The 12992-nt window shown below is 49.3% G+C and overlaps 1 protein-coding gene across 5 annotated transcripts in view; it reads right to left on the bottom strand.

Moving 5' to 3' along the window:
• Window positions 1–2761: 2761 nt before the first annotated feature.
• Window positions 2762–12992, bottom strand: part of LOC142765739 (uncharacterized) — a 306400-nt gene continuing 296169 nt past the window's right edge. For 3 of the 5 annotated variants that reach the window (XM_075867266.1, XM_075867269.1, XM_075867271.1), the window contains one exon: window positions 2762–4022. In XM_075867266.1, coding sequence (XP_075723381.1) covers window positions 2835–3983 — 1149 coding nt within the window. In that variant the 5' untranslated portion in view covers window positions 3984–4022 and the 3' untranslated portion in view covers window positions 2762–2834. Of the gene's footprint in view, window positions 4023–6054; window positions 6212–10740; window positions 10828–12992 lie in introns of those variants that run through there. The other 2 variants (XM_075867268.1, XM_075867267.1) reach the window with 2 other exon arrangements.

The following is a 12992-nucleotide window of genomic DNA, read 5'->3' as shown; positions in this document are numbered from 1 at the left end:
CTGTGGGCGTTTCGGGCGCCATATGAGTTTTAGAATAGCGTTTGCCCTGCTGCGATCCGCAACGCACGATCGCAGCGACACCACCGTAGCCTCGAAACCAGCGCTTGCGGGCCACATGCGGGCTGCCATCACCGCACGCAATTTCGGATTTTTTGCGTGCGGTCCGCGAACGCCGACTCGCGTTACGACGCATGCGCAGTGGCAGCGACCGCACCGCAAGGGCTCGCGGTGCGCGATTCTAAAACTCCCTACTGTCTTTTCCTTTCGTTCACTAAGATCACGTGCATGTGACCTAAGGAGACATGGAACAGCGCTCGGAACTGTGCGCGCAGCAAGCCGTCATACCGTCGGGCAAAGATTATCTGCGCATGTCTCTAGACATCACTGCTTCTTTTCGCTTTGTTCACTATGATCACGTGACACGTGGGACGAATGCAAATGTGCGCCCTGCATGGTTTCACAAAACACGACGTTGCGTGAAGTAAGCGCCCTGTGAGACCACGTGTGACTACATTTGTTTTGTCTTTTGTTTGCGTTACAATGAAACCCATACTCGCTTTGTGTCAGTCGTTGTATTTCGAACTCGGAAGGACTTCTGCTTCTTGGTCCTTTACTTGATTGGCATTGTTTGCTGCTTTTTGTCACGGCGTAAAGCGCTCCGATGGACGTCAGGTGTGACACTGTCATACGAAAAACTCAAATTATGCGACGAAAAAAAAACGAGATTTCGTTTCTTTTTATACCTTGCGAAAATGCGTAAAACAACCACTCAGGTAAGAAGTTTTAGAAAAAGAAAACGTCCTAATCTTTGTCTTATTGTTTTTTTTTTGCCCCTGCCCATGCGTCATACGCTATCCTGTTGAGTGATCACGCTAAAGATACGCGAACCCTATTCGAAACTTGTGGCTATGGTGGCGCCGCCACGACCGGCTAGAGCGCAGAAGCAGTCTAATCCGGCCGTGACGGTGGTAGAACAAAAACTCACCCGGCGAACGATGCCGACAGCCGGCGACGGCTGGGATTTGCCGTCGTTTTCTTCCAGCAACTTTTCGTGCGTGTGGCCAGTGAATCACAGTGGATGTCGTAGGGCGCAACATTGAGGAACCTTTGCGAACAAAATAAATCGCGTGCGCTGTGCGCACGTAATGCTCAAGCTGTATACTGATTGATTGATTGATATGTGAAGTTTCACGTCCCAAAACCACCATATGATTACGAGAGACGCCGTAGTGGAGGGCTGCGGAAATTTCGACCACCTGCATGGGGTTCTTCAACGTGCACCCAAATCTGAGCACACGGGCCTACAACATTTCCGCTTCCATCGGAAATGCAGCCATCGCAGCCATGATTCAAACCCGCGACCTGTGGGTCAACAGCCGAGTACCTTAGCCACTAGACCACCGCGGTGGGGTCAAGCTGTGTACTGTGAAAGATCTCGTGAAAGTGATGAACCTTGCCTGCGTACCGGGCGACTTCACGGTTCGCTCCCCCCATAGCGGAGTACCTCGTACTGTAATCGTTAGCGACTTTAAGCACACACGTGCATAGTTTGCTCTTGAGCAGGCGACAGAAAGCGCAATGGACTATCTAAGCTTGTCACACAGAAAATGATGCTTTTGCAATGCGTGCACCTTTCAAGTCATCCGACTTCTGGGACGCAACTAAGTTGCACGGATTTTACGAGCGAAAAGTGCGATTCATGTGGTTATATGAGGCGCGTTTCACTGAGAAACTCCGGATAAATTTGACCGCGTGAAGGGTCCGCCCGCATCGAAATTCGGCTGTCGTGGGGGGGGGGGATGAACGGATGTCAGCAGCGCAACCCCTTACCACCCCCTAAAAGCTTTGTGACCGGAGGCTGATCGTGGGCCACAACAGGCGAATACTATTCTTTCTGTTTAGCTTATGAGAATGTCAGCTCAAATATTCCTTCGGTGGCGAGAAACGCATCGCAGCAGCCTGCCGCGATTGACACCTGCGAATGGCAGCTGGGTGGACACCGCTGCCGTTCACGATCGAACGCCAGCCACAAGTTTTGGCAACACGACTGAGGTTTTATTTATTCGATGCGTCGCCGTACGCGATCAGGTTTCTGCACATTCTCAATTTAAAAGGAAAGGTAGAAGCGTATAGGGAGCTGCTTGGGTGAGACGGCCTGGAGAGTCGGTTTTATCGGCGAAATGTCATCGGACCGCGGTTCCCAATCTCTGGAGTGGCTTGGAAGCCGACGAGGCCTTGAAGTAGTGCCGCGCCGAAAAACAGAAATTCATTAGGAATAACGTCACAGAATCAAACAATTGCTGCCTTCATTTTTCATTCCGCCATTAACGGGCGAACCAGCAAACGCCTCAGTATTCTAGGCCATTATGATTTGGAGCCGTATAGGGAACCAACCGGTAGCATCACCGGGGGGACGTTACCCGTCTCCCGTGCTGCTACCGCTGTGGCTCTACCCTTGCGATTGATGGACCGTGGTGTCCGAAAGCTGTCTGCACCTCAGATTTAGAGTACATGGGAGAGCATAAAGCCGTCCCATGGGGCTCGCACTTGACGAGGCCGCGTCGACAGAAATGAAGAATAAGTATTCTCTCAAGTTTTTGCCGATGTCGCCATTCAGGTTTGCCGTGGCTCTAACCATGGCCACCGCACCGAAACTCATGTTAAGCATGACTGTCCGTTCAGTAAGAAGCAACGTATACACACGACAATTAAACAAAAAAGCCCTCGAGAATGAGAAAAAAATGGCTCACGTGAGGTGAAGTACCTGTCAATGAATTCTTTTATTTCAGCATCGATGACACTCATACAACAAGGTCGATCTACTCCAAAGCCTCCTACAACTCGCGAAGCACCCGCCTGAGGTGGGTGCATTTCTTCGAAAGGCCGCCCTCTGCGAAATATGGTAAGGCTTCCGTAACCAACCAGCAGCGCAGCACTAAGAACCCCGTATCCGTTCGCACACCATTTTCTTCGCGGTGGTGGGCCTCATGGTAATCGAAGACGCTCATCGGGCCTAGTGATTTGAACAAACCAAGAAGCGCATCTATTTGGCGCTGTTGGCCGCTAACGCGTTCTTGGACTATGGGCGGGGCAAGCGAATTCAACACGCTATTGCCGGGAACACTTACTGCCACTTGGAGGAGCGGTTTCTTCGGCGATCGCTCCAGGGCGAAGTCGAACATTTCGTCAGGTTTGAGGTTTACATCCCGGACTCGGATCAAGTCGCGCATGGACGTCCAAAACTCCTTGCTTCCGAAGACCGGCCTGCGGGTCTCCGGCGTGTCCTCTGAAGCGTCCCTACGTGCCGATGGAATCGCGCCCTGCCCATAGAACGGGCCAGGTGACATCTCGATGCGGTTATGAGGAAGACGTGTCACCACGGCACGCTTCTCCCCTGAGAGTTCGTAGGTGCGTCGCAGGACCTCATAAATCATCTTCCGGAAGTCGAGGTCGTTCAACCCTACCCTGCTCCAGTACAACGGCCCTAGCCCACCCTCCGGCATATTCTTGGCGACGATAACACGCCTCTTCGGTAGCGAGAAGATTCTTTCGGACCGAGCCTGGCTGACCTTGATCTTGCGCTCCCGAGGCCGCGATCTTGGCGCCGGACCAAGATACGCAGCAGTCTCTGTGATTGAGGGTGGTCTCGTCTGCTGGACAGCGATTGGGGCGGGGCACTGGCTGTAGGAAGCTTCGTTCAAGACGTCAGCGCGAAAAGAAAGAGGGGGATCACTGCACGACCCCGGGCCGGGGGATCTCGATGGCGGCAAAGATGGTTCTGCCAGAACCACGGTGGCGTCAATGTTGGTGATGCAGAAGGAGAAGAAAGCGTACAACAACAACGCGATGTACACGAAGATGCACGTCATCGAGGGTGACGTGCTGAACCAAGGACAACGCCCCAGCTGGGTGCGGTGGGATGCGTTGACGACGCGTCTCGGAGCGTCCACTTCAGGAGGATGCATTGCTTGATTCCGTGTCATGACGATGGTGCTGTCTGGCGGGCGTCAATCGTGGCACAGCTAGAACGAAAGCGAAAAAGCAAAGAAATAAGCGAAAATAGAAACATTGGGGGACAGTGAAAACAAAAATAGCATGATAATATAACAAAACAAACAGTGATGTAGTACTGCTGGCGGCAGTTGTGAATGCAGCTGTTGTAACGTGCGTGATTCGGTACTTCTGAGTTTAAGTGAACGTGGTTTATACATGTAGTGCGTGGTTATTTCGGTATACGCTTTGTGCGCATCCTATTGCCCCAGTAATTATCCTGCGCTGTTCCTTTAAGTACAACCAACAAACCCAACTATTCACACTTTTGAAAGCAAGAATGTTTTCTTCGCAATATCGGGCAACGTGGGAAAGCGTTATAACAAATGCGACCGGAACGTTCTAGCCATGGTGCTTTAACGTGTGGTGCGTGCAGAAACCCCATTGAGTCCACAAGTGGCAGCATTTTCTGCAAAACCTACCTGCATTAGAGACAGTTTCATCACCTCGCCACGCTAGCCTACAGTGGTAAGCCCTGTTAACTTGAACACACGAGCGCGTGGCCGATTGCGTTATCAGCGCCGCTTAACAACCATCGTCGGAAACACTGCACATGCCCAGCATGTCCTCCGTGATACACTCTTTCCAATGGGCGCGCCACATCATGGATACGCTTGTTCGTCATATGCTAACCGTATTTTTGTCGGCTAAGCTTACGCATCCTGCATGTTAGGTTGTTTCCTTCTATCCCGCTTTCTTTCGCAAACAGTTCAAAAGTGAACTGCTTTATAGTCGTCTTACCCCCGTATTCACAAATGCTCCTCCACTCGACTTTCACCCTTTACTTGACAGAGTTGATTACTGCGCCACCACTCGGCTGAAAATGACGCTGTGCTGCTCAAGAATGGCAGCAGACTATTGCTGATATGCAGTGACTTGCCGTGCATAGAGATGGCGCTCCCATCTGCTTTCTCAAGTGAAGGCGAAGCGTTGAGTGAAGGGAAGTTCTAGAATACGGGGGTTAGTTTTGACGCACCAACTGTTTTATTCGAAATGAACCTTGAAATGCAGGATGCGCCAACTTAGCCGGCAAAAAATGCGGCGCGCGGTGGAAGAGTGTATCGCAGAGCACGTTCTGCGCATGTGCGATGTTTCAGACAATGGTTGTTACGTGGTGCCGATAACGCAATCGGCCATGCAGTCGTGTTCGCCTTAACAGTGCACACCGCGGCACGTACATAGCATGCGCCTTCGCTGAATCGCCTTTTAAAAATACACCCACGAGTGTTTGCAAGTGCGCGTGTTTTTCTGGGTGAAAGCTCCGTTGCAAGTAACCCAGGCCACGTAATTGTGTTTGGTACGATTATTGTATTGAGGCCCTGCCTCTAGCAAAGAAGGAATGTTTATAAAAAATTAGGCAAAGAAATGCATCAGTCGGAAAGTATTTCGCACGTTTGCTCAATATGGTGATCCAATCAACCAGTACATATAAATAATTTTAGAAACAATATTTCAGAGAGAACTTAAGATGCGAACAAAACCGGATAAGCTAAGCTGCCACGCACATTAGTTCAATCGCCTTACTAAGGGCTTCAGGCGTGATAGTTCAATACTTTATTTGTACACCTATACTTGCCAAGAAAGGTAAGCAAAATACATGCGTCTTCAGCATCACAACATACTCGTAATGCAGGACAAAACCAAATGAAGATTGACCGTTATACATGAAGAGATCTTGGAGAACCTTTCTTGATTAGTGACCCTCATGCGCAGGTGCCTCGTGAAAAAGCGTGTTACACAAAGAAGCTTAGGTTGGTGTGCAGTGTCTCGAAGAATTGCATTTTCAAGTACGATAATATCATTTTTTTCACTGATGCCTCATTCATTGAATAATTAAAATTAAATCATTCAAAACTTGAAGAACTGTTATTCCTCTCCACAGAGTACCACTTCAAATAACTCCCTCCCCTCTCGCAAAAAAACATCACAAAATATTCATGTAGCGAATAATGATGAGTGGGCAAAGCTCTGGAGGTACATCGGTAAACCGTTAGTCCTACTCACAGCCATTCCACAGTTTTGAGGATCCTGACACAGTGCACTTCCACGGCAGAAATCGTAAGGGACGCATGCTGTTTGCCCAGCTGGCAAATCATGACAGAGCTCTTCGCGGCGTTCTTGCCATTGCACCGCGTTGGGTACGCCCCACATAAAGGCCAAGTCTCGGTGTAGCACTTTGTCCATGAACTTGCGCCCGACGCTCCCTAGTAGCGGCCTCGTAAACAAGCTGGTGGGAGCCAGTGCCGCAGCGCCATCTATAGTGAGCACTTCGTGTACCTTGGTGCGGCTACGACGGACAACACCCCAAGGAGCTACGCCCATAAAGGATCAGCTCCTTTTAAATTAAGGTAATTCTTTCAACTCCAGCGCTTGTCAAGTGAGTGTCGCAGTGTTACAGTTCACTTTCCGCAGAGGGGGATGGGGAGGTCCTTCTTATAAACAGACCATGACTTTAAACCCCTGTGCCTAAACGGCGTATTTGGTTAGCCGTTCTGGTCCTCTGGCTCAGAGTCGCCACATGCAGATGCAGCTCGCAATCGGAGCGTGGGAAGCATGTGTACCAACCGAATACATCAGTGATCTCAGAGCGCTTAGATGGATGGATGGATGGATGGATATGACTGTACCCTTTAGATCGGGCGGTGGCTAGCGCCACCAAGCCGTAATACTTAATGAACCAAAAACTAGATTTATTTTTTCCTTTAAATATTGAGGTGGACGATTCGTACTTTGCAGTGAAGGGTTTTTCACTCCTGCCGTGACTTTAGTCACCAATCAGATGACCTCCTTCTAGTTAAGTCTACCCGCTTAAAGTCTATTTTGCCCTCCCTGTCCTTAAACCCCAGTGCTATGAAAAACTCTGCGCCATTATCCTGAACTATAGGGTGAAGCCCCTTTACAGAACATTATCAAGCATTCGGCAGTTCCTTCTTCCCCTCTACACGCACGGCATACCGTGTCTACCCCTTCGTATTTGGCCCGATATGTCTTGGTTCGCAACACTCCCGTCCTGGCCTCAAACAGTATAGAACTACCCCGAGTATTATCATAGATCATTTCCTTGGCGATTTCCTGCATAAAGTTCGATAGATCTCTAGTGCGGACTTCTTAATCATGCCTTCATTATGACTTCTTAATAGAGCAGCGCGCCTGTAGCGCCACCGCAGCAAGGCAGGCTGCCAGGTAGACATTGCTGCGCCACGTTAACAAATGGTGCCGATCAGTTCAGTGGACATCACTGACATTTCTGACCTTTCTTATACTCTTTCTCTCTTTCTTACATGTCTGGGCATAGCGAAAGCCTTCTGAGCTGTGCACACAAGTCTGGCGATCGTCCCCGTCCAAACCGCTATCTTCAAGGCAGGCTGTCGGCGAGCTGCTGCAACGACAGCATTGACGTTTCCTTCGCTAGCCGCCTCGTCATTGACGTGTTGCATTTATGACTTCGTAGATGTGAATTAGCCCCATACGCACGCAAAAACACCATTACCAACGCACGTGCACCAACTATTACGCGCACGGCGATGCTCGGATGCCCTCATTCGAAATGCACGCTCGCACTCCTCGTCAAACCTGGTTCACCTACTGGCAGCCACGTGATTGGACGGCTTGTGTCACGTGACCCCTCCTTTCCTTCAGATCGCGCCACGCTCCAACTTCAACGATAGTTATAGCGCGAGAACAAAACGACGACACAGAGACAAGAAGGACACGAAGACATGTTCTTGTCTCTGTGTCGTCGTTTTGTTCTCGCGCTATAACTATCGTCATGCCATACCAACTAGCCCAAGCTGCCACACTTCTAACGAACTCGGAGTGGTCGGCAGCGCTTCGAGTCAGAGGCCGACGCTCTGAAAGAGCCAACCGAAGATACTCCGAGCGCTCAAATACTACCAACCGAAGGCGCAGCCAATTTTCGGAGCGCTCTAGGGCGCTCGAAAACGCCCAACCGAATACGCCATATGGGACCAGAGTCAACGCAGGATTTAGTAACGTTGACCATAGTTGAGCATACGTTTGAGTAGCGACCACGGGTCCACAGCTACGCGGCGAAGTTTTTGCACCTCCTTTCGGGGCTGTGCCGCTGGAGCAGAAAGTTTTGGCGGGTCACGCCTGTTAAGGGGATAATAGCGGCCCCGAAGGGTCCCTCTGGTGAAACCAGTTCGCTGCAGCGGCGCCGGGGAGTGATTGATGTGCGCATCAGCTTCTCTGCAGTGCACTGTTGCTAGTGGCGTTTCGAAAACAGATGTGCAACCCTGCTGCGTAGAATGTACAGCAATGGCACTGACGGGCTCTGATAATACTCTACCTTTTTTTCACTGGTAGAGAGCGCTCACAAGGATTATGAGCACCCACAATATCTCGTTGGGCGGGTGGTTGTTACAAAATATTGTAGCGCTTCATGCGACGAGGACGAGACAGAAAAAAAATCGCATGACAGAACGAGGCGCTGGCTCCGACTATTATTGAAATCACACGCATTACATTTTATAGCAACCGAGCCACGCCACGGTGGTCTAGTTGCTAAGTCACTCGGCTGCTGATACGCAGGTCGCGGGATCAAACCCTGGCTGCGGCGGCTGCATTTTCGATGGAGGTGAAAATGCTGTAGGCCCGTGTGCTCAGATTTGGGTAGACGTTAAAGAACCCCCAGGTGGTCGAAATTTCTGGCGCCCTCCACTATGGCGTCAATTATAATCATATCGTCGTTTTGGGACGTTAAACCTCACATATCAATCATCAATATAGCAACAGAACACCAGCAAACGTGTGCACTATCGTAAGTGAAACGATACGCGAGGTGGAATTTGTGCTAACGATCCCATTTCGTTTAGTATCTTGTATTCACTGGCGCGCAGTGATAAGGATGTGGAGCTGATACACGTGCCGCCTTCCTGTGTGGTAAAAAAAAACGCGTCTGATAGTTCGCTAGCTAATCTGTGGTACGTTTGCTTAGTACTTTTTTTTATTTGCTCAGGCCGTGGTTCGCATTCACGCATATGCGGAAACAAAATTTCTGGAGCGCTCCACTACGACGTCTCATATTCATACAGTGTCGGACTTTAGAGTTTGCTTAAAAGTATTTTTTTAGGCTTTATTAGCCGTAGATAAGTCGTGGACGATGCGTGCATGTCTATACAAATCAGTCGATAGTTATCGCGCGTTCAAAGTGTAGTTTCAGAACTACTTTGCCGCATGCGAGAGGGCCAAAATGAAAAAGCAACGATAAATGACACGAAAAAAAAACTTCGTTGAAGGGCAGCTGACCACATCATCAAGATAGGTCGTATAGGTTTTAAACGCGCGCATTCGGTCCGCCGCGGCGGTCTAGCGTTTGGAATGCTTGGTTGCTGGTCGAAGGTTCGATTTCGACAGCGGCGCTTGCATTTTCATGCAGGCGAAATGGCAGAAGCCCGTGTACTGTACGTGTGATGTCAGTACATGCTAAAAAAAAAAAAACAGATGGTTCGAATTTCTCGAGCGCTCCACTACAGCGTCTCATAATCATACCTTGGTTTTGGGACGTTACATCTGAGATATTATTTTATTATCAAACACGTGCATTCATGCACCCATTTAAAAGAATGTGACATCTGCCTACACAATTTTCACCCAGGCAAATTTCAATGAACAAAAATAATTGTGCAAGATTGATTGCTTGATATGTGGGGTTTAACGTTCCAAAACCACTATATGATTATGAGAGACACCGTAGTGGAGGGCTCCGGAAATTTAGGCCACCTGGGGTTCTTTAACGTGCACCCAAATCTGAGCACACGGGCCTACAACATTTCCGCCTCCATCGAAAATGCAGCCGCCGCAGCCGGGATTCGAACCCGCACCCTGTGGGTCAGCAGCCGAGTACCTTAGCCACTAGACTACCGCGGCGGGGCAATTGTGCAAGAAGGCATCGGCGAATGTATGTTTCGTGTCTCAGAAGTATCGAAAGGACAAGTGATTCGCACAAAAAGAAAAAAAAAAGTTTTACTGATCGCGCGTTCTTCAAAAATTTTGTTTGTAGTGGACAAAAAGTCGAGGGGTTACTTAAGTCTCACGTGCATTACCACATCGGGGAAGGAAGAAAATTGACCCGCAGGTCGCGGGAACGAATCCCGGCTGCGGCGGCTACATTTCCGACGGAGGCGGCAATGTAGGCCCGTATGCTCAGATTTGGGTGCACGTTAAAGAACCCCGGGTGGTCGAAATTGCCGGATCCTTCCTCTAAGGCGTCTCTCATAATCGTATGGTGGTTTTGGGACGTTAACTTCAGATATTAATGAATCAAGCGAAAGATTCGAGTGAGAGGACACGCACACGAAAACGATGGCAGTTGGCGACACGACGATGCTGGTCAGAACACGCAACACCGGTTCAAAAATCAGCGCGGAAAACTAAGAGAGTAAAATTACTGCACGTAGAACCTCGCATTTGTTTCTAGCAGCGTGACCATCGACCACAGGATTCGAGAAGCTACGTCACAACGGCCTTCTGATGAACACGGGGTCCCATGAATAAAGCTGATACTGTATACGTGCACGTTGCATTAAACAGCGTATAGCAGGCGGCGCCAGCGCATCGTGTAGTGCGAGAAAATTTCCGTCACTTCTTCAGAAAAGCTATATCTGCAGGGGTAAATGGTCCCGCGGTGTTGTTAAAGAAAAAAAAAAGTCATTGCAAGCGTTTACTCACAGCAAGTGGCACGGTCTGGCCGGTCACGGGCTTCTGCCAGCTGCAGTCTAGCCCGGCCGCGCATGTGGATGCAAAGATAACTTTCCGCCGACAGAGGGCGCGAAAGAGATGAGCAACTACGCTGCCCTTTGCCGAACTGTTCGGGCTCCCGTGGCCGTCTTTAGCAGTCCCGCCGAAGACGCCCGAATAGGTGCTTCAAACAGGTCTTCAGGCACTGCGCCGTGCTCCCGACCGGGTTGCAGAAATTAGGTGCCTTTTCCAATCTTCTAACCACTACCACCAAACAGGTCTTCTTGGCCGCCGTCGCCGACAGCTCCAGCTTAGCTGACGTCAGCCAATGGAAAGAAAGGTGCTAAGAATCGGGATGAACGAATTCCTGTTCCTGAAAGCAGCCTAGTACGGGGAGTCCCAGCTATACCTGCAGGGGGTTCCTTCGGAGAAGGAATGTCGGCAGGATGGCGCGTAGAGGGGAATCAGTTGCCAGCGATGAGTTTCTCGTAGCGTGAGCATGATCTCTTTAGGCAGGCTATTTTGCCACAGAATGGGTCCGCGGGTCTTTTTAAACGCTTGTACTCGCAAAGCAACCTTATCGTTCACCGTTTGTTTTAGTTACCATTATCGTGCGTTTAACGTTCATATTTGGGTACTATAATGATTGATTGAGGGATTCTAGAAAGGAGGGAAGAAGGCACCTGACTTCGGTCTCGCTTTTGGGTGACACGGCGCAGTGCCTGGTAATATAATGCCAGCATTTTCAAAACAATATCGGCTATCGTGGGGCTGCCTTGCCGTTTTTACGCATATAAATCGCGTGAAGAGTACAAAAAACGATATGAAGAAACAGGGCATCAGGGTCAGCTTGGCTAGCGTGTTATACGCGCGGTATATTTTGATGGGCAGCCCTCCTTCGATCTCTTCGATTTGACGATATATTAGTCAACCATTAAGCGATGGGGTAGGGCTAGATCCTTGGCCCGACGCCAGCTGCACATGTGAGGTTATTGTAGGCGTCGCTGTATTCTTAGAAGCCACAGGACTGGATGCACGTCATTAGAGTTACCACAGCGTAGAGTGCACATGGTAGTGCACTGTACCCCGGCGTAACAATACCATATGTTCTCGTCTACCTACCTATACTACAGCCATTCATCACTCTTTCACTCCCCAGTAACCCTTCCACAGTGTAGAGTAGCAGGCCAGAGAAAACTGCCGCACAGGCTGACCTCTCTACCTTTCTGTCAATGAATTACCTCTCTCTTCTCGTCAGCCGTGATGTTACGAGAAATAAAAATCCACCAGCACTAGAATGTAAATTGTACAAAGTGAGCACAACAGGACGGAGCACGAGAACAAAAAATGGGAGACGGACAAGCGCTGCCCAACAACTGAAGTTTAAGGAAACTAACATGAACACCACGAAAACCAACGCAAGCATGCACAGAAAAATTTAGGTGACGTCAAAGAAACGGTTCAGCTTGCGTACTTCACAATGCAGTTGACAAACAGATATGGTTCAGCTATGCAGTCACTGAGATACCCTCGTTTCTGATGAACGGTGCTTCAGCAAGCTAGTTCATGCGCCCTTTTATCTTTATGGTTCAGCGTAATAACAGTTTCAGTGAAAAACGGTTTGCATCTCCACGGTATGTGACGAAAGGAAAGTGTGACGTCGGCATCGAAGTAATATTGCGCTGGCGAAGTCTTTCGTTGGTGCACTTGCTGGACTGGCCTCTGTATACACCTTTACACGGGAGAGCGGGACCATATAGACCACAGCAATGGCCCAGGAAACGGCGGGATTGCGATGTTTCAGCATGCAACCTACACCCAATGTTTCCCCGGCCTTCTTTTCAATAGCAACGCAAGCTAATTTTACCACTTCCTGGTTCGAAGAAAAGATGACGTCGCCGCTTTAGCTGTTGCGTCTATATAGCGACGCTATATAAATGCTGTTATATTCTAGCAAAGTATACGTTGCTAGAACACTTAACTGTCGTGAATGAAATTTTTCGGTGTGATCGAAAAAAAAGCTATATTTATACGGCTATGGTACTGAGAAAGATAGGGAGAGAGAGAAAGATGAAGAGGAAGGCCGGGAGTGTGGTTCACAGAATTTCAATGTCAGATTCCGCCTCTTCATTTTTATTTTGTACAGGTCTGGTGAGGTACCATCTCGCCTTTACTTCTATACTGTCAAGAGCCAGAAAATATCAATCATTCTTTACTTGATTGCCAATGTTTTACAAGTAATA

Source organism: Rhipicephalus microplus, chromosome 6 (genome assembly GCF_043290135.1).
Source record: "Rhipicephalus microplus isolate Deutch F79 chromosome 6, USDA_Rmic, whole genome shotgun sequence".
NCBI classification, from domain to species: Eukaryota; Metazoa; Arthropoda; class Arachnida; order Ixodida; family Ixodidae; genus Rhipicephalus; species Rhipicephalus microplus.
This window is presented reverse-complemented; position numbering and strand designations above follow the sequence as displayed.